At 36.2% G+C, this 27391-nt stretch overlaps 1 protein-coding gene across 2 annotated transcripts in view; it reads left to right on the top strand.

Moving 5' to 3' along the window:
• The window catches only part of SEMA3D (semaphorin 3D), a 196043-nt gene that overhangs the window by 70756 nt on the left and 97896 nt on the right, over positions 1–27391 (top strand). For both annotated transcript variants that reach the window (XM_036105527.2, XM_036105526.2), the window contains exon 3: positions 16768–16928. In XM_036105527.2, the coding sequence (XP_035961420.2) occupies positions 16768–16928 (161 nt within the window). The remainder of the gene's footprint in view (positions 1–16767; positions 16929–27391) is intronic.

Raw genomic sequence — 27391 nt, 5'->3', positions numbered from 1 at the left:
TTTTTTTTCATATTTTTTTCTTTTTTGCATAGTCTCTTTAGCCTTTCTTTTTCCTTTCCTAATTTTAGATTTTAATACTAATTTACATGTGAATGGCTTATTATATATATATATTGCACATATGTATATATAAGATACATGCATATGCATATATCTCATACGTATAGTCTTTTTTCTTATCACATCCTTTTGAACCTGGCATAAAGAGAATTCAGCTATCAATTCCATTTGAATATTTTCACCCTAAAACTCTTGCTATCTCAAAGAATCACAGTAAACCCATAAAACACCAGCTTGTCAACACTGAACTCCCACATGTTAGACACCAGGAAGGAAACTAACCCACTTAGTAGTTACCATATAGTCACCCATCCTGCAAATATGTATGGAACAACCACCTGTTCATTAGGCCCGAGAAAAGTCACTGTTCCCTTTGAATTTCTTTTCCAGATAAAGAGACAAAGAGCAGGTAAACAAATAAATGAATATCATCTCAAATAGTGGGAAGTGCTATAAAGAATATAAAACAAGTGGGCGCCTGGGTGGCTCAGACATTAAGCGTCTGCCTTTGGCTCAGGTCATGGTCCCAGGGTCCTGGGATCAAGTCCCACATCGGGCTCCGTGCTCGGTGGGGCCTGCTTCTCCCTCTCCCACTCCCCCTGCTTGTGTTTCCTCTCTCGCTGTGTCTCTCTCTGTCAAATAAATAAAATCTCAAAAAAAAAAAAGAATATAAAACAAGAGAGTGACAGGCTCCAAGGACCCTACTTGGACTTTATTATATCTGTTTGAGGATGCCCTGAAAACCATTGTTTTTGAACCTATTTTTTAGATAAGAACCTCTGAGACTCAGAGCCTGAAGGCCTTGCCCCAAAACAAGAAGCATATATTAAGTGGCAAAATTAAGTTGTGTGTTTTTATCTCTGTAGTTCAAGGCCCATGCTTTTGCCACCTGTTGTCCCTGAGGGAACCATTATTCAGAACACAGATATCAAGATACAAAAAATATATATAAGTTTTCACCATTACCTTTTTGGCAATATGTTCTTCTCAATAACTATCAAAGTACTATTTTTTGATCCTCCAAAAGTTATATGTATTTTCATAGACAAGAAAACTTGAAATCACCTTTAATTTTTTTTCTTCTATTGTATAACTAAAACAATGTATTTAATAGAATAGTTCTTTGTTTTGTTGGAATCTTCTGGGAAATGAGTGGATTAATCTGTATATTTTTCTTTATTTATAAATTATTTAGCTGTGAAATGCAGCATGTGTCTCAGGAAGAGATTCATGGTTATTTGACTCATGTAACTTGTTTGATTTGACTAGTCTAACATTAGTTCTATTATCTTGATTCAGCATGATGTAATAGTGAAGAAAGCCAAACTGCTTAGGTTTTAACTGTTCCTACTAGTTGTGAGATATCTGGATGTTTATTTTCTGTGCTGCCCTTTTCTTATTTGTAACACAGTAAGTGTAACAGTAAATCTAAATGCATTAATTTATTCAGTTCCAATCAGGATATTGTCAAGGTGTGTTGACCCATGTAAAGCACTTCTAACCGTGTTTGGCATAGTAAGCATTTAATAAATGCTATCAATTATTATTTTTTGTGAAATGTTATTATCTTGCTCCAAGTGAATGGTTACAGACCAAAGGTTTCCTTCTGGAAACAATTTGAAAAATATTATGTAGCTCCCTCTTGTTTATAACACATATTAAAATTGCTTCCACTTACTCCCAAAGCATTTTCTACTAGAGTTAGTTTCCTGCAGTTAAGTACCACCCACAGATTGTGAATTTATTAAAGGTATTTTCCAGTATTTTTACTGTTGTGGTCTTCTAGTAGTTAATAAGCCCTTACAGTTAAAAAGATCATTGTTGGCCTTGATAAGAGTAGTGTCTTTGATTGCTTGGTAGCCCTCAGAGTGGGTTAAAATGTATCGTAAAATCACTCAGGGTTTCAGACCACATGATGAAATCTAAAGTGGGCATTTTTGTTGTCAAATTCATGGGAAAAGAAGCTGGCTTGCTCTGAATACCTCTCCCTAAGTACTTAGTGAAGAAGCATTATCAATCTTATAGTAAGCATTCTCATGTAATATATGTATTTTTCTATAAAGCAAGCCATTGATGGTTTAATTTTGGTAAATGTGCCATATTTGAATGGAGTCACTTGTTTTCCCAGATGTATTTTCTCTAAACTGAGGCTGTTCAGTTGGGCTTCTGTGGTTTTAAGAGTTCAAGGATAATCTTATTGTGTATGAGATATTTGACTGTAAACAGTTAATAACAATAGTTTCTGAGTGCCCATTACATTTCTGGCCTTATTCTGGCAACAGGGGGATATATCAGCAAATAGAAGAGGCAAAATTCCCTGTCATCATGTGGTTTATATGCTGATATAGAAAGGCAGATCATACATAAGTACATTGCATAGCAAAATAGAAGATGAAAAGTGCTATGGAGAGAAACGAATCATGAAAGTTAGCTAGAGAATGGTGGGGGTATGGTAGTCAAGTACGGTGGTAAGGAAAAGAACTCACTGAGAGAGTCATGTTTTCACAAATACTTAAAGAAATTGCTGTTGCAAATCATGCAGATACTTGGGAAAGCAACATTTTTTGGCAAAAGGAACATCAAATGCAAAGGTTATGAGGTGAAAATGGGTCTGCCATGTTTAAGGATCCTAAGGAAGACAGTATGGCTGAAAAACAGTTGGATGGGGGAAAGAAGTTTGACTAAATCAGAGAGTTAATAAGAGGGGGGAAAAAAGATTAGATCCTTCCACTGTTGTCATTGTTAAAACATTGGCTTTTAGTCTGAGTGTTATGGAAATCCTACTGGAGAATTTTGGCACAGAGGTGATATAATCTGACTCATTGTTATAGGATCATTCTGGTTTCTGTGTTCTAAATACACTGAAAGGGAGAATTCAGGGAAACAGACATGTTGTAATAATGCAGGTGAGAAATGATGGTCTGTGGGCCAGACCAGTTGTAGTGGAGGTAGGAGAAGAGGATGATATGTAGGTAGAGCCAATAGGATTTTTTGATGGGTAGGATATGAAGTAAAAGATAGAGGGGTCAAATCTGACTCCATCTTTTGTTCTGTTTTATTTTTAACTTAAGGATGGAGATACCAATAATTGAGATGGCGAAGACTGTGAAAGAAATAGATTTGGGGGGGAAAATCAAGTGGACATATTTGCTTGAGAAGATAAGACTATTGGATGTCTAAGTGAGATGCCAGGAAGGCATTTGAGTATATAATTGCTAGAGTTTATGCAACATATCATTGGAGGTATGAATTTGGCAGTTAGCCTGTAGAAATTTTTAAATCCATGAGACTCTATAAGATAACTAAGGGATGTAGAAGAATTTGAAGGATTGAGTTCTGGGATTCTCTCAAGCAAGGAAAGTAGAGAAAAGAAGGATGAGCATCAGGGTGAACTGAAAAGAAGTGCCCAGAAAAATAATGTAGGAGAAAAATCAGGAGTTTTAGTGCACAGGAAGTCAATGAAGAAAGCAAAGGAAAAGAGATTATCAGCAGTGTCATATTCAGCTAATGTGTCTTCAAAGATAACAAGTAAAAATTAACATTAAATTCAACAACAAAAGTTCACTGTTGACCTTGATAAAGGCAGTGTCTTTGAGTGTGGGGGCCATGGCACAATTAGGTTGGATACTTAAAAGCATGAGCTCAGGGGCTGTAGACAATTATAGATAATTCTTTCAGGGGTTTTTCCTGTAATGGAGACATGGGCAGTAGTAGTTGGAAGGAAAATAAAATCAAGAGATTTTTTTTTTCCATGAACTAAATAACACCATATTTATATTCTAGTTAAAATAATCTAGGAGAGAAATAATCCATGATTCAGGAGAGATGTGGGATAATCCATACCTTACTGGAGAAAATATTGATGAAACTCCATTCTTTTCTGTAAAAACAGGCTACTTTTATGTATTTTATTTTATTTTATTTTATTTTATATTTTTTAGGTAGGCTCCTTGTCCAGCGTAGAGCCCAGTGTGGAGCTTGAACTTAAGTCTGATGCTTAACTGACTGAGCCACCCAGGTGCCCCAGGCTACTTTTAGAACAAATATTAATGAAACTGGCTTATTTTGCATATTGAACTATTATCTGGGTCATTGTCAGTGTCAGCTATTGTCTAGATGGAAAGAGAGGTCAAACAGATAAAAAACTATGTTTAAGGAGGAATGTGTTCAGTTTGATAGAGTGATACAGTTTTTTTTAATAAACATTTTATTTATTTATTTGACAGAAAGAGAGCACAAGCAGGGGGAGCAGCAGAGGGAGAGGGAGAAGCAGGCTCCCCACTGAGTAAGGAGTCTGATGTGGGGTTCAGTCCCAGGACCCCGGGATCATGACCTGAGCCCAAGGCAGATGCTTAACTGCCTGAGCCACCCAGGTGCCCCGAGTGATACAGTTTTTAAGTAGTATATATGTTAAGAAAATTGATAAATAAAGATTTGGAAAGAAAACTCCAGAAAGGTGAAATAATAATCCCAAGGTCCCGTAAGAGATAATTAAAAAAAAAAAAAAAAAAAAAAAAAACACTGATCCAAGTCTCCTGCTTTTCAGGTCAATGGTATTTATACTACGGTTTGTCTGCATCTAACCCTATTAATTTGTAATAATTAAAATCTATTTAACACTGTATTTGAGCACTGTTCTAAACATTGATTGTGGAGGTTCACAAAGTGATGGAAGTTACACAATAATGTAAGATACAACATACGATGTAATATTACCATAGAAATATCACACAAAAAAATGTTCTTGGAATTAAGAAGATAATATAAAAATCACTGAGGTCTACAAAGTTCAGCAATGTCCTCCGGGCAGCGTGAAAGAGAAGCAACATCATGAGACACTTTGGTTGTCTTTGGCTATGCATAACCCTGGAAGGGACATTAGAATGGTCATTGCTTAAGTAAAGGCAATTTTTTTTTCTGGGATTAAACCCATCATCTCTTTTTCAGTTAAAAAAGTTCCTTTTAAACAGATGTTATATGTGGTTGGTTTACTATTCCATAAATTATTAAGGAGATAAAATTTTGTATATGCAACTGCTTGTTTTAGGACTTCACTTACCTAAAATTTGACTCTAATTCCTTGGGTCTTATTAAAGGAATTTTTACAATGAGACTCTTTCAACACATGTGTAAAAATAAAAATTTAAGGTCATTTTAAAAATGAATGTCTTTTTTTTCATAGAAAATTTGACAAATTGCCTCTCTGCTTCGCAAGAACTAGTAATATATATTTTGCACTTTTGTAAGAGTCCTTTAAACATGCTGATTTAATCCTATTAATTAAAAAGAGGCATAAATTAGAACTAAGTGCTTTTTTACTTCCAAAGAAAGATACTCATAAAGAGATTTGTTTGACTGAAGTCACAGTGAACCAGACACAGTCTAGAAAATAAGATAAATATTTCAGTAATCCCAGTGGCATGATGAACTGGAAGAAGCAATAGAATTTGTCTGTGGGTACATTCCGTAAAAATGTAAGTAGAGTGTTTTGAAAAAGAATCTTGTTTTTCTAAGTAAATGCTAAATTTTCAAATATAAAATATAGCTGTAATAGTTGACGGGGCTTCAAGTCAGAAGACCTAGATGTTAGCTCTTTCTCTGGCATGTACTGTTCATTAGAATGATGATTTGCTCTTTCTGAGTCTAGGTTTTCTCATCTGGAAAATAGTGGTAATCCTGTGGTTCCTTGAGGATCAAATTAAATAAAAGAGGGAAAGCTCATTGAGTGTTACAAAGCACAAAATGAATTTTATGACAGGTTTCAAAAAGAGTCCAAACAATAGGTTATTGAATTAATTGATGTAAAAATGGAAGATCTTAACAAATACAGTTATTTTTAGGCAACTCTGGTAGAATTTCTGCTGCTGCAAGTAACAGGAAATTTACTTGAAAGTCAAGAATAAATCATTATTTGTCATTTTGCATCTTCCTTCCAGGTTAATGCATATTAAGTATATGTATTTCCCTTCTTTGTAAGAGAAAACTGAGGGCAAATAGTTCACATGTCATTGATTTAAACTAAGCAGGTCATTTATCACTTAAAGCAATTAAGTTAGTTATAATTTAAGTTAGGTTAATTTAGAATAAGTTAGGGATGTGCAGATTTGACCAACGTAGAATTGTAAAGGAAAAAAAACCAATCTGGCCATCTTGCATAAATTAACACATGCCTTGTTTTAAGTGTTTGCAAGGAACTCTAGTGTGGAGAAGAGGGAATGGTCCAGCTCTTCTCTTCAGTGCAGTGGGGTCACTTTGCACTTCAGCTTTTCTACTCCAACTTTGGTTCAAGGATCCATAGCATCAGCATAATCTGGGAGCTTGTTAGAAATAAACAAACTCAGCCCCTCACCCTCTTCTAAATGAGAAACAAGAATCCCAGCTGATTTGAAAGCATGTTAAATCCTAAGAAGCCCTGTTCTAGAGTGTTCTGTTTCAGACCTCCTTCTCTTTCCCCGCCCCCCACCCTCCACCCCCAAGCATTTGGAGATAACAATAGGAACCTTTAATGACTGCAAAGCATTAGAGCCACAGTTGGGTCTCCTAATGGCACATTAACCTCTCTAAATTATTAATAAGCCTGTAATAAATTCTGATTTAGATGGAACGTAGGTAAACCAACACACATAAGAATCACTAGTTTGAAAAATTGTTAGTTAAGTGTTTATTAGACTTCTTATGTACAAGAAGTGGTGATGAATTACAGCATTGATTTAGACATTATTCTTATCTGCAAGGGCTTCTAGGTTTTTTTTAAGGGACAAAATAATTGCAAATATATTAATGCCATAGGATTAGGATATTTTTTGAAATGAATGCCATTGAAGAATTTTGAATAAGATTGGGTATGAAATGGAACTTTGAACATTGGACCAAACTCAGACTTTATTGAATGAAGTATATATTGGCATTGGAGGATTTTGGTCATGAAATTGACCTAACTTAATTGTGATTTAGGAGGAAAAAACAGAATAGACAGCATCATGTGGTAGAGATTGGTGAGGGAGGAGGGCATAGAACAAAGTTGTTTATGAGCCAGTTATAGTAATTTAGAGAAGGAGTAATAGGGATCTTGGCTTGGCTGACAATAGGAATAAATATTTGAGAAGGAAGAATAGAAAATTTGCATGATCAAATATGTAAGACTAAATTTAGCTGGATGTTGGTGTGAGGGAAGTGAAATAGACTTAGAAGTACCAATTATTTAAATACAGGAAAAAAGAGTAAGGGACCAAGGAAGGAACACTTTAGGATTCTGATTTTTTCAGCCTGGGAACTAAGTCATGTCATTAAGTCATTAAACTCAGTAAGATCAGTTGATTAGGGGAAAACAACAGAATGAAGCAGGCTATTGGAAATTCTGAACTGTGATTTGAGAGAGGCAGTGTGGTTTTAGGTGTCTATTTCAAATTCATCAGCAGAGATCTAGCGATTTGTGAGACAAAAACAATTATAGGAAACTATAAATGGAAAACATTATTTCATTGCTTATGCCCTATGAATATGGCTTGAAATTCAGGAAAACATTATTCTATGACTGTATTTTTAATCTCCCTCTTGGAAGTCTGTGCGCATATTTTAATGCATAGTCTCTGCACACCTCTACCAGGAATATCTTCCTTGAGCATGTAAATAGAGGACCTTTTCTGTAGAAAATCTAGAGAAAAATTCTACTGGTAATTGACATCTGTTTGTTGGGAATGAAAAACCAAACTAAAATTTTCTTGAATCAATGGAAATTAAATTTTAGATCAGATGTCACACTGAGTGCCCAGCATGGTAAATGAAAAACAGGAACAAAAACAAACAAAACCTAAGACATATACAGTCCAATTATTTTAAACTTCATAATAGCAAGAGTGAAGAGGTGATTCAAATAACTTCCAGAAACAATCAAGACATATTCAAAGGCTGGGGATACGATGACATGAGATTTCTCAATCATGACTTTGAAACCCAGAACGTCGTGTTCACGTGCCTCAGATCACTGAGGGTGAATGCTATTCAACCCAGAATTCTGTAGTTAGCCCACCTGTTAATAAGGGTAAATTAGAGGCATTTTTACACATGGAAAGTTTCAAAAATTTAAGTCTCAGTCACCCTCTCTTCGGAAGCTTCTGGAGATGTGCTCACCAAAGTTAAGAAAATAAATCAGGGAGGAAGACACAGGATCTAGGAAAGATGGGATTCATAATAGGAGAGAGGTAGAAGGAAGTTTGAGAAAGCTGTCTCTCAGGTGAGAGAACAGCCAATCCAGTTTGTAGGGAGAAGAAGAAAGGGCCTGGTAGAGATGTCTTCAGGAGAAAAACAATAATCTGATAGAATATCATATGAAAATTTTATGGAGGCACTTTTCAGAAAGTGTGGAAAGATTTGATCATGATTTTAAAACTAAGCAAATGTCACAAACTGGGAAATTATTAAGTAAAGCAACAGTATTTTTCAAGAAAGTAAGTATAATCAGAAAACTACTTTTCTCAGTAGGGAAGAATATTTACATTGCGATAATAATGGAATCACTGAATACAGCTCTCATGAAAATGGGCATGTTATTATGTTAGGAGCTTGGCTGGAGGGAAAGAGTTGGCATCAGAAAGCTAAAATTCTCAGCTTCTGTAAATGGGAATTCAATGAAAATGTCTGAAAATAATGTTTTGTTTTGTTTTTTTAAAGATTTTATTTATTTATTTGACAGAGAGAGAGGTAGCGAGAGCAGGAACACAAGCCGGGGGAGTGGGAGAGGGAGAAGCAGGCCTCCCGCCGAGCAGGGAGCCCGATGTGGGACTCGATCCCAGGACCCTGGGATCATGACCTGAGCCGAAGGCAGACGCTTAACGACTGAGCCACCCAGGCGCCCTGAAAATAATGTTTTAAAAGATAGTAGTATATTCATATTATTTAGAAACATAAAAAGGAGGGACACCTGGGTGGTTCAGTCCGTTAAATGTCTGCCTTCGGCTCAGGTCATGATCCCAGGGTCGTGGGATCGAGTCCTGCATCGGGCTTCTTGCTCAGCAAGGAGCCTGCTTCTCCCTCTGTTTGCCTCTGTCTCTCTCTCTCTGACAAATAAATAAAATCTTAAAAAAAAAAAAGAAATATAAAAAGGAATAGAAAGTAAACTACTAAATGTTTTATTATGGGGACTAGACTGGAGGTGGACAGAGGAGGAGACAGATGCCTTACCTACGCCTTTTAATGTTACTTTTTGGTATGCATATACTTAATTTTGACGAATATAATTAATTTTAAAAAGTAATGTTGGGCACCTGGGTGGCTCAGTTGGTTGAGCGACTGCCTTCGGCTCAGGTCATGATCCTGAAGTCCTGGGATCGAGTCCCACATCGGGCTCCCGGCTCAGCAGGGAGTCTGCTTCTCCCCCTGACCCTTCCCCCCTCTCATGCTCTCTATCTCATTCTCTCTCTCAAATAAATAAATAAAATTAAAAAAAAAAAAAGTAATGTTGTTAGAGAATATTGTCCTTTTTAAAAGTTATTCTCATAGCTCTTTGCTCTGTACATTAATTTGTCGTGATCTTAGCTTGAGGAATTATTTGTTCCTATCATATTTGCCTGGCTATTTAGAATCCATAGTAGGTGGTATTTTATGGTATGTCCCTCTGATTTTGTAAAAATTAAATTTACATACTTGATTGAAAACCAATCCATATTCATTTGTGACATGGTGTCTTGATTTTAAACATTCCTTAAAATTTGAACAGTGAGAAAATCTCAAGGCTATGAAGGGAGTTAAGAAAATAATTGTCACAGTAGAATCAATCTTCCCGGAATTATCCTGTCAACTACTTCTGAGGAAGTTTGTTCTATTATAACCTTGTTTTTCTGGAAATATACTAGGTACTTACAATGTTAGTCTTTATTTATAGGTCAGTGGGAAAAATTATCATAGCAAAGCTTTAGAGAATTTAAAAGAACTAATTCAAAGTAAGAATTTAAAAGGACTCATAATCATAAATTATGACTCTCACGTGTGATGGATTATATAAAGCATCTGCTGTTGAAAGCTAGCCAATTAAGAATAAACCTGTGTTTCAAAAGCCTGGATGTCGATGGAAATGTGACAGTGTAAAATTGCCACACTCTACTGCACATCCTGTCCTGGCAAGAACAAACCTCTGATGATATAATAGGCTTTATTTGTTTCTAATTTATGTTTCCCTACATGGTACCATCTGATTTATTATTGACATAGATAATGTTCTAATACCTAACGAGCAGAATGATCTTCAATATTCCATTGCAAGAGAGCAAACGATAATCTGATTTTTTTTTTTTTTGAAGGAAGAAGACAGGGCTGGACTTCTCACTTAGGAAAGTATAAAGATAATCAAATACCTATCATTTTGAAGTAGTCTTTTGTAAGGATTTTACATTTAAATTTTTTTCTTTGTGTATTTGATATTGTTTGAGCAGCTAACTATGGAGACTGTACCTAAACAGAGAATAATTTGTGGTTTTGATAGGTGGAAGTGAGCTATCTTGGTAACCAAAATCTTTTCATATGATCTCAAGCCTCAGAAAACCAACTGAAAGTCAGGTGGGGCCAATTTAAGATGAGTTAATTTCCAAAGTTTGATTCCAAGACAGAATCCATGTCTTTCCTTGGACCAAACACTGAGGAAGCAAATACAAATGCACAGAGAGCCAAAGGAACTCAGTGAGCCACAACATTAGGGACTAATTTTCATTTTGGAATGAATAGCTAGCTCCCATTACTCCACTCCTGACCCAAACCGAAAACAGGCTTTTTTGGGGGGGAATGGTTTGGTAGCCAAAACATTTCTGGAAACTATGGGAAGAAGGAATTCCGTAGAAGGAATCTTTAGATACTAACAGTCAGCATGAAAGCCCTGGGGATTCAGAGATCAAGGAAAGAAAGCTGAATTTATGGGGAAGACAATAATAAAAACTCCTTTACTTCTTTACTTAGACAGCTTTTCAAAGAACACACTGGAGAGGTGACCATATTTCAAGAAACCTCAGAACGGCCTTACTGATATAATGGTGATTTCCTTTCAGGAAAAATAAGAGTGGATGTGGCAAGGATTTGTGCTGAATATCTTTAGATGGTAGGGAAAAGCAATCGGGTTTTGATCTGGGTCCATTTTGGGTTGGAAGCTTTCTCTGCTGAGGAATTCTATTCCTTACATTGGAGTAGATTAGAAATTGACTTTCCTCAAAGGTGATTTTCTTCTTACCCCACAAAGTTCTGCCTTTAGTAACTTTATCTTCTTAAAAAAAAATGTCAAGTGTTCTTCTTTAAAGGATGTGGGAAGCCATTTTTTAGCTATGTAGTCTTCTTGTGAGAGAAACTGTCATCTCCACCCAGTTCAGGATTTCTAGCAATAAATGTGATTTCAAGGGTATGGGATCTTGTACACTTAACAGTCAAACATTGAGGAAGTCTGTGTTGCTTAATCCTAAATTTATTAGATTCAAAGTGACCAACCACTCCCTTCCTTTCTGGGGTGAAGAGGAAGAATGTAGACCATCAGGTCAAATGTTCTTCAGGCTGAATGAACAATTGTATTAAGGGACACTAAAAGGGAGATACAAAGAGTTCTTTTCAGAACAGATGTTTATTTCAAATAGGAGCAGGGATTATGGGATCTGGAGCCTTCCCCTCATATAGAGGGGCATCTGACTGTGAGTGAGGAGTTTCATTGTTGCTGAGCTTCACCATTAAGAGCAAATTGGTTTTGTGAGGCCCACTTAACCGTTCTGGACCTCACTGCATTGGTAACACGTGAGTCCAACAAGGATCATTGATAGAATGAATTTCCTTTTAGTTGGAATTTCTTTATGTTCTGTTTCTGTTTTTCCCAAAGGTAGAGGCGATCTGCTCCAAGGAACAGAGCAATGCCCAGGAATAGATGTGGATGAGAGTTTACTTGATACCTCCTTAATTTTAACAAAGTTAGGCATAAGGTTCTCATGCCATAGAACTCGATTATCGGAAGGAGCTTAGAGACCATGCTGTGTCTCCACCCACACATAATGATGAGAGACCCGAAGGAGCATTATTTGTCTTGCTAAAAGAAATGCAGATGGGAATTTCTTTCCATTTTACTATTAAAGATTTAACAGTCTACGACTTTAAGTACTCTTGTCCTCTATCACAAGCATATTTCATTTTTGTTGTGGGTGAGCATTTCCTCTGCACTAGGCTGTCAGATCCATGAGAGTGGAACTTGCTATCAGAGTCTTTGCAACACATGCAGTGTACTTGGTGGTCTTAGGTGAGTCAGTTTGCCTTCAAGGTCAAGTTTCATAAAGGTAGTGACTCATATTTTTTAATGCTAGAAATGAGAAATTATTCTAAATATGGTTATTAACTACAGGTGGGAAATACACAGTTTCTGTGACTTTTGGAGAGGTATCAGGAGATGTTGATGAAGACTCTGGACATAACCTTCAGAAAAATGCACACGCACATACAGACATAGGAAAAATCATGTTATTCATAGGGTTTTTGATCCTCAGAACCATCCTGTTGCTCTGCAGTGGCTTATCGATCATGGAGCATGAACACTTTGTCTGTGTCATCATTTGATTAAAATCCATCATGGAAATGATTTCCATGTTTACCCTAGTGGAATAAATTAATAACCCTTGTTTCATTTATTTCAGAAATAACCAGCTTGTAGCTTTTCCAAAAGTATATTGCTAGACCAAGAGTGGGAATTTGAGGGCCTGGGACATTGAGTGACACTACAAACTGAGAATAAGGTGATAGGACAATGAATTGCTAAAAGAGCAGTTAGAAGGAGTGATTATGGTGGATTAGGTCAAAGGTTTAGGGAGAACAAAGAAAGCAGTTAGGACTAGAGGCAAATGCTGCTGTCATCTGTGGAGACGTGAGGCTGGCTGAGGATGTACAGGGCAGGCCTTCTCTGAATGGCATGTGTGAAGCAACATGCTCACCCCACCATCCAGAGTTTCTGTTCAAAAAATAAACTATGGACAGTCTTAAAAATTACATGTCTGAGAGTTGCCAGTTTAGGAGAAGAAAAAAATAAAGCTCTGAAATATATTGCCAAATTTTAGTCTTTAACGTTCACGAGTTTCCAGTCTGTAGAGCCAGCATTCCATTTCTGATTCCAGAAACCCTGGGAGTATATTAGCTTTAGGTGTGAAGATGCGGGCTCTGGACTTAACGACCACCCCCTCTGGTGGGTTTTTTTTTTTTTTTTTCCCGGGCTTTAGTTGATGATCCTGTGGAAACAAAAATGACTTTGCTTGGTTTGGCAGAAATGCAAGAAAGATAAGCTGCTTGGGGAAGAGGGAACCTGTTCCAATCCCTGTCCCAAGGTCTTTTCAAAATGTATGCGTCAGCCTGAGAAATTTTCATATGTAATCCTAAGTCTAATTATTTAGTTTGGCTACAAAGGATTGGTGAAGCATGCTTTTAATCGTTTGGATGCTAACATTGTCACAAGGCAACATTAAATCATTTTGAAATGATAATACTTTACGTTAGTCACTATTTCGCAGCTGCTTTTCCTTGTCACATTTGAAACTAAACCCAATAGAATTGGCTATAGTAAAAGAAAAGAAAGCAAGTGACTACCTAAGTTTATTTTCCTGGTGGTACCAGTAGAAACAACAAATGAGATGCAAGATTCTTAAACGTCCTGCTCCCCTCATTGGCATTGCTATTATTCAGGGACTTACCATCTTTCAGAAACTTCTGGGTAGTCTCCTTGCTCCCACTTTTCCAATTCTCATCCATCCTGAACACTGCAGCCAGACTTTTTTTCCAACACTCAGTTAAAGTTTTTGTCACTTTTCTGTGTAATATGTTTTAGTGGCTTCTTGTTACCTAGATGATAACCAAACTCCCCAGCGTGCCATTTTGGGCTCGATTATCTGGAGGCTGCCTTGATGTCCAGCCTCACATATTCTGTATGTTCTAGCATACCAAACTATACTTCAATTCCACAAATATTTAATAAGTACTTAATTTGTCTCCAAGACACTGAGCTAGTGCTGTGGATTCAAAGATTAGTTAGACATAGTCTTTGTGCTGAAGGAGCTCACACTGCAGAGTAGGAGGCATATTAAAAATGCAGTGTGTGAGGGCACCTGGGTGGCTCAGTCGGTTAAGTGTCTGCTTTTGGCTCAGGTCATGATCCCAGGGTCCAGGGATTGAGCCCCACATTGGGCTACCTGCTTAGCGGGGAGCCTGCTTCTCCCTCTCCCTCTGCTCCTCCCCCTGCTTGTTTTCTCTCTCTCTCTCAAATAAATAAATAAAATCTTTAAAACAATTTTTTAAAATGCTGTGTGTAAATGTGATGTATGGTGATATATGCCCTTGTACATTCCCGTGTTCTTCTGCCTTGAATAAACTTCTCTTTATATCTTTCCTGTAAAGCTTCCATTTGTCTTTCAACACTATTGTCAATTATCATCTTCTTTTATACGGTGATGCACAATTACTTGAAATATTTCTTTTGTGTATAATTGTATTAGAATTTATTTCACTTATATTGTATTTTGTGTATGTATCTATTTATGGATTGCTCTGTGAGCCCCTTGAAGGCAGGGCTTGGTCAGGACCACACCCTTAACTACATGCTCAATACCTAACATGTAATAGATTCTTATAAATATTAGTGGACTGGATACCTTTTTTTTTTTAAGTAGGCTTCATGCCCAGTGTGGGGCTTGAACTCATAACTCAGAGATCAAGACAGAGCTGAGATCAAGAGTCAGACACTTAACTGACTGAGCCACCCAGGCACCCCCTGAATAGCTTTTTAATATTAGTCCAGTATTATAAAAAAAATACAGAGAAGTTCTCATCTTCACGACTCAGGTTTAATGGAAGACGAGATAACATTCTTCTTTGATAGAACTTACTTTTCCCAAACTGGAATTTAATAATCATACTCAAAGTAACAGTTAATATTTATTGAACTTTTCCTATCTTCAAGCTATTGTTTTAAGAACCTTAAGTAAATTATCTCCTTTAATCATCCTAACACTTATATGAGTTGGGAAATATAATGACTTCCTTTTTATAGATTTTGTAGAAAATTTAAAAAATACATCATCATGATTGTAATAGCTGATAGTTATATAGCACTTACTGTTTTCCAGGCACCATTACAATGCTGATCGTATATTAAGTACTTTATTCTTCACACCTCCATGATTTATTAATAGCTTATATTATTCTTTCCTCAGCTCTGCTTTATAGTTAGTATGGAAAGTTTATTGGATATGAGTCCTACAAAAATAAGCTTACTGTATTTGGAGATGCTAGAAAATATTATTGAATGTGTCTCTGGTCTGAAAAACTTTTAAAGTTATATCTAGCTTAATAGAAAATAATTAGTGTAGAGTTCAGACTTCTATCCAGTGTACATAAAGCATGATTCATAAACATTAATAAGACCACCCTCACCTGAGAAATCAAATGGTATCATATATTCTTGAGCATACAGCCTTTTGGTTTGTCAAAACTAAGATCAAAATCTGTCTTGCTGAATAAGGGAAGTAACATTTAACCATTGTAAATTAGGAAAGAGTGAGGGAATTCTCAAAAATATGAAATAATAAAGCCCACAGTTGATCTGTGGAACATATAGGCTTTAAATTTCAAAGACCAAAGATACATTTTATTAGGGGTTGAAAACTGCCATAATACATTTTAGAAGTATCTTGATACCTATTTCTGAGACATTGTCTCTTTATATTTTTCTCATCAATTAATAATGACTTACTTGAAAATAATGATTTAGTTTTAAAGTCCAGAAACATCTAATGGACTTTAATAAGTAATGAGTGATATTATTACTTTATTGGTATTTAATATTATACAGTTGTAGAAAATGAGAAGGTATGACAAGTACTTGAGGCAAAATCTATTGAAAAGATTTGGATTTCTGTAAACCCAGACCTAAGTTTAAATAAGAGTCGGTCCATATCACAACTGTGAATGAAAAAAAGAATTAGGACATACAGACAAGTGTCAAAAAGAAATGGGGACTGGGACTGAGATTACCACCATGTGATGTTGTGACTTTAGGGCGTGTGGCTTCACCTTGGAGGAATTAAACACCTTCATTTATAAAATCATGAATTTGTATTAATTGATTTTCAAGGTCCCTTCCTGCTTTACAATTTGATCCCATTATTGGTTCAGGATCATATATCTTTCAGAATCCATTTTCTTGCATTTGGGTTTCTCTGTTTACTTCACAAATACATAAAATAGGAACATTATAATCCTCCAAACACAGTCATGAATCTTAGCATTATCAAAAGTAGAGGGCAGAGAAATGCTCTGAGGTTTATCACACACTTAGTTTGATGCTTATTTTGCATATATTGATTGATTTAACCAGTGTGCAAATGTACTGTAGATTGATGTTTTAATTTATAACTTAAAAAGATGACCAGAGTTGTGAAATATTTTGCATTTAATTGCTTTAATACTCATTTTAGTATCTTGCATTTTTTCATGTGTAAGATCAATATTGTACCAGTAAAATACAAATGTCATAAATCACACTGATTTCTAAATGAATGTGTGCTTAAAACTGTATATTGTTTGCTTATATCTAAATTGGAGCATTTGTGCTGTATATATTCATTTACAGAGTGCAAAAATGTATGTATTGAGGCAAATAAATATTTTGCTAATTAATTTTTTCTTTCTTTCTATTTCTCTTTTACTTTCCCATAGACTTGCTGCTTTCAAATAGCTGCATTCCCTTTTTGGGTTCATCAGAAGGACTAGATTTCCAAACCATCCTGTTGGATGAGGAGAGGGGCAGGCTGCTTGTAGGAGCCAAGGACCACATCTTCCTGCTCAGTCTGGTTGACTTAAACAAAAATTTTAAGAAGGTTAGTTTATTTATTTGTAGTTAACTGAATATGCATTTATCTTCATCCATGCCTTTCTTTTGTTTTAAGTGACTCAGTGTCAAATGCACTAGGTCACTTACATGTCCAAAAAGAACACATTAAAAGAACACCTTGCTTCAGATACACATTTTAGATTTTTGTGGATTTAAGTACATATACATGTTCTCTGTTAAGAGTGAATAAGCATAGTAATAAAACCTTTGAAGATATGAATGAAAGAGATTATACAAGAGAAATGCAATGATTTAGATTGAAAAGCTGGCAAATGAGTTATTCATTAATAATTAACATTTATACCTATAGCAATTATTGTAAAATTAAGTTTTTATTAACTTTCAATGAACAAATATCAATACTTTAATTTGGCAGTGTGACTATGGTGGCATTTTAACACCACACTGTTTTTTTTTTTTTTCCACACGTTTATTTTTTAATTGAATAGTTTTCTCCTATGGCCCATATCACACTGAGAGGGTGAAGATTAATAATACCCCCAACTATGGGCTCATGAAGAACAATCTACCACTAAAAGAAAATATATGCTACTTATAGAAAAAACAAAAGGCAACTGCTGTTGTGCTTTACATTTTCAGTTAGCAAACTGAAAATTTCCTTTTGCCCAAAGGAAAGAGTGCCACACTGTAGACCTTATAAATTATGATCAACTGGTACTTTAGCAAATACCAATATCTGTGCAAGCCAAGATGGATGCCAAGACTGGAAAGGATTGAATGATGAGAAGACATAATACATGACCCATTCTGCATCTACAAGACATCTTAGATTGTTTTTTCTTTCTCTCCTTTTTCAGAAGTATTGCTAAAAAAAAAAAAATGCTAGGAGCCATTACAAGATTTCAGGTCAATAATCTCCAATACCGAATTAATAGAGGATTCTTTCCATTCAAAAAAGAGCTGTTTATAAGTCATCATAGGACTTCAAAGCTTCAAATAGCTTTCACCTACAATGACCACTTTATCTTAAACCTCTAATCTTTGAAATGCATTTAATAACTATTCATTGCTCAGTTATTTGAATATCATTCAGGACTAAGGGCTTTAGTGGACATAGGCAAAATATTTATTTCCATATGTGTTAATATTGCTTAATTAATGCCTGTATCAGAAGCAATGTTTTTTGCCTTTTAATAATTTAATTTTTAAGTAGTTCTTCTGTCTATTTTTGAAGTCCACCAAAAGAAGGAGATATCTGTTATGAATTCTCAGACTTAATAAAAAAAATAGTCTTTAAATGCAAATGTATATGCATGTATTAGACAATTCTAAAAGAAAGTGTGAGGGTAAAATTTTGCCAGTAGTTGTTCTTGACTTGTGAAAATCCAAATACACTTACAAACTCATAAGATTATCTTCTTAAAAAAAAATATTATTCTGTAGTTTGATAAGCAGTGAGTTATGTGCTAGAATTTGAAAAGCTTACCTTCATTCTGCCATTATAGTTCCATTTCATTTATTTTTTTTAAATTTAATTTTATTATATTATGTTAGTCACCATACAAGACATCACCAGTTTCCGATGCAGTGATCCACGATTCATTGTTTTCATATAACACCCAGTGCTCCATGCAGTACGTGCCCTCCTTAATACCTATCACCGGGCTAACCCATTCCCCCACCACCCTCCCCTCTAAAACCCTCAGTTTGTTTCTCGGAGTCCATAGTCTCTCATGGTTCATCTCCTCTTCCGATTCCCCCCTTCATTTTTCCCTTCCTTCTCCTAATGTCCTCCATGCTATTCCTTATGTTCCACAAATAAGTGAAACCATATGATAATGGACTTTCTCTGCTTGATTTATTTCACTTAGCATAATCTCCTCCAGTCCCATCCATGTTGATGTAAAAGTTGGGTATTCATCCTTTGTGATGGCTGAGTAATATTCCATTGTATATATGGACCACATCTTCTTTATCCATTCATCTGTTGAAGGGCATCTCGGCTCTTTCCACAGTTTGGCTATTGCGGACATTGCTGCTATGAACATTGGGGTGCATATGGCCCTTCTTTTCACTACATCTATGTCTTTGGGGTAAATACCCAGGAGTGCAATTGCTGGGTCATAGGGTAGCTCTCTTTTTAAATTTTTGAGGAACCTCCACACTGTTTTCCAAAGTGGCTGTACCAACTTGCATTCCCACCAACAGTGTAAGAGGGTTCCCCTTTCTCCACAACCTCTCCAACATTTGTTGTTCCTTGCCTTGTCAATTTTTGCCATTCTAAATGGTGTAAGGTGGTATTTCAATGTGGTTTTGATTTGAATTTTCCTGATGGCTAATGATAAGGAACATTTTTTCATGTGTCTGTTAGCCATTTGTATGTCTTCTTTGGAGAAGTGTCTGTTCATGTCTTCTGCCCATTTTTTGACTTGATTATTTGTTTTCTTGGTGTTGAGTTTGAGAAGTTCTTTATAGATCTTGGATACCAGTCCTTTATCTGTAGTGTCATTTGCAAATATTGTCTCCCATTTTGTGGGTTGCCTCTTTGTTTTGTTGACTGTTTCATTTGCTGTGCAGAAGCATTTTATCTTGATGAAGTCCCAAAAGTTCATTTTTGCTTTTGTTTCACTAGCCTTTGGAGAGGTATCTTGAAAGAAGTTGCTGTGGCCAATGTCAAAGAGGTTACTGCCTATGTTCTCCTCTAGGATTTTGATAGATTCCTATCTCACATTGAGGTCTTTCATCCATTTTGAGTTTATCTTTGTGTATGGTGTTAGAGAATGGTCCAGTTTCATTCTTCTGTATATAGCTGTCCAATTTTCCCAGCACCATTTATTGGAGAGACTGTCTTTTTTCCATTGCATATTTTTTCCTGCTTTGTCAAAGATTATTTGACCATAGAGTTGAGGGTCCGTATCTGGGCTCTCTATTCTGTTCCATTGGTCTATATGTCTGTTTTTGTGCGAGTACCATGCTGTCTTGGTGATCACTGATTTGTAATATAGCTTGAAATCGGGCAACGTGATGCCCCCAGCTTTGTTTTTCTCTTTCAACATTTCCTTGGCGATTCAGGGTCTTTTCTGATTCCATACAAATTTTAAGATTGTTTGTTCCAGCACTTTGAAAAATGTCATTGGAATTTTGATCAGGATGGCATTGAAGGTATAGATTGCTCTGGGTAGCATAGACATTTTAACAATATTTATTCTTCCGATGGAGGAACATCAGAATAACATCAGGCCTATCCACAGAGACCTGGCAAGCCAGAAAGGCCTGGAAAGACATATTCAGGGTACTAAATGAGAAGAACATGCAGCCAAGAATACTTTATCTGGCAAGGCTGTCATTTAGAATGGATGGAGAGATGCAGAGCTTCCAAGACGGGCAGAAACTGAAAGAATATGTGACCTCTATGCCGGCCCTGCAAGAATTATTAACATGATGACAATAAATTCATATCTTTCAATAATCACTCTCAATGTGAACGGCCTAAATGCTCCCATAAAATGGCACAGGGTTGCAGATTGGATAAAAAGACAGGACCCATCCATATGCTGTCTACAACAGACTCATTCTGAACCTAAAGATACATCCACACTGAAAGTGAAGGGATAGAGATCCATCTTCCATGCGAACGGACCTCAAAAGAAAGCTGGGGTAGCAATTCTTATATCAGACAAATTAGATTTTAAACTAAAGACTATAGTTAGAGACACAGAAGGACACTCTATCGTTCTTAAAGGGTCTATCCAACAAGAAGATCTAACGATTGTAAATATCTATGCCCCCAACATGGGAGGAGCCATCTACATAAGCCAACTGTTAACCAAAATAAAGAGTCATATTGATAACAATACGTTAATTGTAGAAGACCTCAGTACTCCACTCTCAGCAATGGACAGATCATCTAAGCAGAAAATCAACAAGGAAACAAGAGCTTTGAATGACACACTGGACCAGATGGACCTCATAGATACATACAGAACATTCCACCCTAAAACAACAGAATACTCATTCTTCTTGAGCGCACACGGAACTTTCTCCAGAATAGACCACATACTGGGTCACAAATCAGGTCTCAACCGATACCAAAAGATTGAGCTTATTCCCTGCATATTCTCAGACCATAATGCTTTAAAACTGGAACTCAATCACAAGAAAAAATTTGGCAGAAATTCAAACACTTGGAAGCTAAAGACCACTCTGCTCAAGAATGTTTGGGTCAACCAGGAAATCAAAGAAGAACTTGAACAATTCGTGGAAACCAATGAGAACAAAAACACATTGGTCCAAAACCTATGGGATACTGCAAAGGCGGTCCTAAGGGGGAAATACATAGCCATCCAAGCCTCACTCAAAAAAACAGAAAAATCCCTAATTCACCAAATAACTCTACACCTTAAAGAACTAGAGAAAAAGCAACAAGTGATGCCTAAGCCACGCATTAGAAGAGAAATAATTAAGATTAGAGCAGAGATCAATGAATTAGAAACCAGAAACACAGTAGATCAGATCAACAAAACTAGAAGCTGATTCCTTGAAAGAATTAATAAGATGGATAAACCACTGGCCAGTCTTATCCAAAAGAAAAGGCAAAGGACCCAATTAATAAAATTATGAATGAAAGGGGAGAGATCATGACTAACACCAAGGAAATAGAAACAATTATTAGAAATTATTATCAACAACTATATGCCAATAAATTGAGCAACCTGGAAGAAATGGATGCCTTCCTGCAATCTATAAACTCCCAAGACTGAAACAGGAAGAAATTGACAACCTGAATAGGCCAATAACCAGTAATGAGATTGAAGCAGTGATCAAAAACCTCCCAAAAAACAAGAGTCCTGGGTCTGATGGATTCCCTGGGGAATTCTACCAAACATTCAAAGAAGAAATAATACCTATTCTACTGAAGCTGTTTCAAAAAATAGAAACCGAAGGAAAGCTTCCAGACTCATTCTATGAGGCCAGCATTGCCTTAATCCCCAAACCAGGCAAAGACCCCATCAAAAAGGAGAATTTCAGACCAATATCCCTGATGAATATGGATTCCAAAATGCTCAACAAAATCCTAGTTAATAGGATCCAACAATACATTAAAAGGATCATCCACCACGACCAGGTGGGATTTATCCCCAGGATGCAAGGGTGGTTCAACTTTTGCAAATCAATCAATGTGATAGAACACATTAATAAGAGGAGAGAGAAGAAACATATGGTCCTCTCAATTGATGCAGAAAAAGCATTTGACAAAATACAGCATCCTTTCCTGATTAAAACTCTTCAGAGTATAGGGATAGAGGGAACATTCCTCAAGTTCATAAAATCCATCTATGAAAAACCCACAGCAAATATCCTCAACGGGGAAAAGCTGAGAGCCTTTCCCTTAAGATCAGGAACACATTAAGGATGCCCATTCTTGCCACTTGTTCCACATAGTACTAGAAGTCCTAGCAACAGCAATCAGACAACAAAAAGAAATAAAAGGTATTCAAATTGGCAAAGAAGTCAAACTCTCTCTTTTCACAGATGATATGATACTTTATGTGGAAAACCCAAAGACTCCACCCCCAAATTACTAGAACTTATACAGCAATTCAGTAATGTCGCAGGATAGAAAATCAATGCACAGAAATCAGTTGCTTTCTTATACACTAACAATGCAGCTGTAGAAAGAGAAATTAGAGAAATGATTCCATTTACAATAGCACCAAAAACCATAAGATACCTTGGAATAAACCTAACCAAAGAGGTAAAGGATCTATACTCTAGGAACTACAAAAAGCTCACGAAAGAAATTGAAGAAGACACAAAAAGATGGAAAAACATTCCATGCTCCATTTCATTTATTTTTAAGGGTATATTTTTTCCTTAGTAATTTTTTTAAAAAATATTTGTATCGGAGAGCCTATTGATGGTATCAAGTAATATCTCATTCATCAGTAAATATATCAAGAGAAAACTCCTTTTATGAAAGCCACCAAAGAAAATCCTAGTCAGATTCACATTTTTGCTTTAAGAGCTGCTACATAACTAACAAAGCATTTTTCCAAATATGTCTCAGTTTTAGTGTAATAGAAAAAAGCAATTCATACTTTCAAGGGAATTTGTCCTTGTGCTATTCTCTGCCTTCAGGGATTAGAAGAAAAAGTTCATTTATCTGAAATGAGTGTATTAGATCATTGCTTAAAATAAATTCTGATAACATAACTTCCTTCTGTGACTATTTTAAGCAAATCTCTCTTTGGCTGCATTCCATCCTTGAAATGTGCTAATATTTAATAAAATAAATGTTTATGAAATATTGATTTCCCTCATGATACTATTGAAATAAATGGTTATTTGAACACATTGTAAAATTAAGGTCTATGCTAGAGATTTTCTGCCCGACTGATATTCCTTTGTCTTTATAAAATGTATAATTCAAGAAGAGGTTATGTATACAAAGGAAATAACTTATATTTATGTAGGTATCCACATTGAAAATTTATATAAATCACTCCAGTGCTAAAAGGTACTCCACAGTAGCAAGTTTAAGTGTCAAAATGGAGTGCTTTAGCAGTGTTTAGACCTACGTGGTTTGCATTGGCTCTACCCCTTCGGCAAAAATCCAAACTTCTCTGTGGAAGAAACCACACATGTTGGGACTCTGTGGGGCTGAAGGATGTCCTTTGTACACTCTAGACTTAAAGCAATCTACAACACGTAATTGAGTTAGGAGTGACTGGTTGGGGATATTTTCCTCTGGCAAGTTAAAAAAAAAATCTGTAGAAAGTATTCAATTGAAGTGTCAAAATTTAGGATATGTGTTTACTTAAAAGTGTTTGTACAAACAAGGATGTGCCTATTGAAAAATGGCCATCATTACTTCATATTTGCCACAGGCCTTTAGTGTGGAATCACCGGGATTATAGCAACATCTTTAACCAAACGAATTCAGTAACAAATATTTGCAGATATCCTTCGTATTATCTTTACTCTGTTCGAATGAAATTTTGACTCTTCTACAATGAATTGTACAGTTATATGCTCAATAAGCTTTGAGTAAGTGACTGTAGAGGAAGAAAGTAAAAATTAGACCTTTCAGAACATTTCTCCTCTCTGGAAAGTAAAATTTAAGTACACCAACTGGTTTGTTTTGTGTTTTGGGGGTGTTTTTGTTTTGTTTTGTTTGTTTTGTTTTACTGTTGTTTATAGTAGAGGGATAAGATTCTGATCTTTTCTTGAAGGAAAGGACTATTTCTATAGGGATTTAATGGACTTAGGGGCAACGGTAAGCACACATGGGATGGGATACCTCTCACTTCAAGTAGGCTTTTCCACTGTTCGTCCATAAGGCCTCTCTCTTCAGCTAGGGTATACTCTGTGGATCCCTCTGTGGGACAGGTTCAGGATAGACATGCACATTGATTGGACATTTCCTTCTCCCAACATTAGACCAAAATGGAATAATCAGATCCAGCCCAACGTGATCCCATTCCAAGAGAAGGACGTGGATCTGGAACCATTCTTACTGTTGTGCTGTAGGTTAAATTCCCCCAGAAGCCAACCAGGAGAGGCAGATTAGTTTAGAGGTATTTGTAAGGGAGTGTTCTGGGGATCAACACGTGTGAGAGGGCCACTGGGGAAGTAGTATTAGATAAAGAAAGAACTGAGCTGTGATGCAGACCTAGTAAAGCCTCAGCTGACAGGCCAAACTGATAAGGTGGCAAGCATTTCAATATTTCCCTGTAGTGTAAGTGATAATACCATTATTCAACTGAGTTTATCTTATAAAAGGGAATCTCCATTTTTCTCCCTATCTAATCCATTCACCATGACCATCAGTGTTATCTCTTAAAACAAATAAAAATCTGACCATATTTCTTCTCTGTTTATACACTTCTGGAGTTCTTGATTTCCAATGAAGTTGAATGAACTCCAGATTTCTATTAACTTCTAAGGCTTTCCCTGTTTCCAGTCTTATTTTTATCCACTGTTCTTTTATTCCCTCACTTGCACTTTATTTTCTGCTTCCCTCCCTTCCTCTCTCTCATTCTTTTACTCAGTCTGCTCTGTTAGTTCCTTTCAAAATAAATTCCGTTCTAGCTTTGTGCCTTTGCTAAAGCTTCCTGAAATTGCCATTCACTTTCTTGCTCATCTCACTCTCTGAATTCTCGAAGGCAGTTACCAAATTTTACCCTTTTATTGCCTTTTGCTCCCCAAGGCTCCCTGTTATGTTAGGGGATGTGACAATTCTTTTTGTTTACTAGAACATTATATATTTTAATATCAATGTCAGTTGTCCTACTTGATAGAATTATCATTATTCATTGGCATAAATAAATTTATTCCCCATCCAAATTATACCATCTTTGAATGGGGAGTGAGCTATTTTCCATGCACTTCTGATTCTCCTTTAGCACATAGTACAGTGTCTTACACATAAAAGACACTACAGAATACATTTCTTCATTTTTTTTTTGAATTGGCAAAAGACACTACAGAATACGTTTCTTCATTTTTTTTTTTGAATTGGCAATTTTGTTATCTTTTTCTCTCTTGATTGTGAGACCAATGTATTATGCTTAGAATAAAAGACCCCTAAAATTTAAGGAATTTATTATATTTTATAATAAGAATAATGTCCAGAGTTTGGATGGATACAGAGATGGAATATCATCTGCTTAATGACATTATCAAGGACCCAGTTATTTCTGTCTCTTCTGTCTGCCATTCTTTGTTGGCATTATCCTTAGGTTGGTAGCAAGATGACTGTGACAATTTCAGGGGTCACATTCAGACAAGAAAATGTAAAGGGATTAAAGATCATCATTTATTATGTCTCTTTCTTAGCAGCAAGGAAACCTTTCTTGAACCCTCACATCTCATTGGCCAGAAAATGTCAATTCCAATTTTTGAACTCAAAATAGGGGTGCTGTAACCATGATTTGCTTACATCAATCAATTACCTTAGGCAGAAGAAATGTTCAGGATCATTCACATTGATCACTACACTTACAGAGAGGGAATAAAAAACAGATTTTCTGGAAAAAAATTATTTAGGGGACTCACTTTTTTCTCATTAACTTAGGCTACCTGAGGCAAACATAAACGTTTCCTTCCAGTCAACAAGAAGAGTATATGTTGTCTATTTGGAGAGAATTATGAAGATTAGCTAGCTCTGCAAGGAACTTACCTGGGAGGATTTATTTTTCTTTCAAGAGATAGCCTTGGAAAGTATTCATTACAAGTAAACATCCTGAGGTAATTTATTTTTCTCCACCCTACATGGTGAAAATAAAAAAATCGGCTGACCTTTACTTTTCTTGCTTATGTAAGAGTTCATTTGCCACTATAAAAGTTCTCTGTGACTCTCTAATGTGTATAAGCTTTATGAACTCTGGTCTGCTGCAGAGCTCTTCAGATTTTCTGATACTCTGTAAGTTTTCTTCCTTCAATATTGTAAGAATTGGAGGGGTGACATTGTTGGGAGAGAGTAAGATTATAATTGAACTCAAAGAATTAAAGACTACGTAATTATTCTGTAGTACCAGTAATTAACATTATCTACTAAATAATGTACAGAGAATATATTTTTTTAAATCAAATAACTAAGTATCTCTTAAGCATCTTTGAATATATATCTTAGCAGAATTATACCCCAAATAATGCTCCTTTGATTTGGTTTTGTCAGTCTTTGGGGTTGAAACCAATTATATGCATTTGTAGAAGTAGAATTTGGAAGGCTTTTTTTTTTTTTAAGATTTATTTATTTCAGAGAGAGAGAGTGAGAGTAGCGGGCGACAGAGAGAGGGAGAGAGAAACTCAAGCTGACTCCACACTAAGCGCAGAGCCCGACGCGGGGCTCAAACCCACGACCCTGAGATCAGGCCTGAGTCAAAACCAAGAGTGGGATGCTTAACGGACTGCGCCACCCAGGCACCCCCAGGGATACTTTTTAGTGACTGAACTTTGTATATTTTTCTTCTTTTGTTCTACTTAGTCAATGTTTCTTTTTCATTTTTTCGTTAAAAAAATCAGTTGAGTGTCTACTGTTGTCATATGTGCATGGGATTTGAACTAGTTCAAGATGGGTGGGTAAAATTTGGGTTGTTGTTAACTGGTTGATTAAAAATAGTTTGCATTTAGGGGCGCCTGGGTGGCTCAGTTGGTTGGGCGACTGCCTTCAGCTCAGGTCATGATCCTGGAGTCCCTGGATCGAGTCCCGCATCGGGCTCCCTGCTCGGCAGGGAGTCTGCTTCTCCCTCTGACCCTCCTCCCTCTCATGTGTTCTCTCTCATTCTCTCTCTCTCAAATAAAAAAAAAAAAAAAAATAGTTTGCATTTATATTTGGAACTTGCAGTCCATTGTTTCCTTATTCATTTAGGATGGAGGAAAAACATGTTTGAGAAACTGAGTAAAGTTGTTTTCCCTGTATATATTTCCATGTGTATATTTCTCACAATTCAAGGTAAAGAAACTAGATTTCCCTGGCCTAGCCCT

This window comes from Halichoerus grypus, chromosome 12, assembly GCF_964656455.1.
Source record: "Halichoerus grypus chromosome 12, mHalGry1.hap1.1, whole genome shotgun sequence".
In the NCBI taxonomy this organism is placed as follows: domain Eukaryota; kingdom Metazoa; phylum Chordata; class Mammalia; order Carnivora; family Phocidae; genus Halichoerus; species Halichoerus grypus.
Note: the sequence above shows the minus strand (reverse complement) of the source record. Positions and strands in the feature narration are given on the sequence as shown.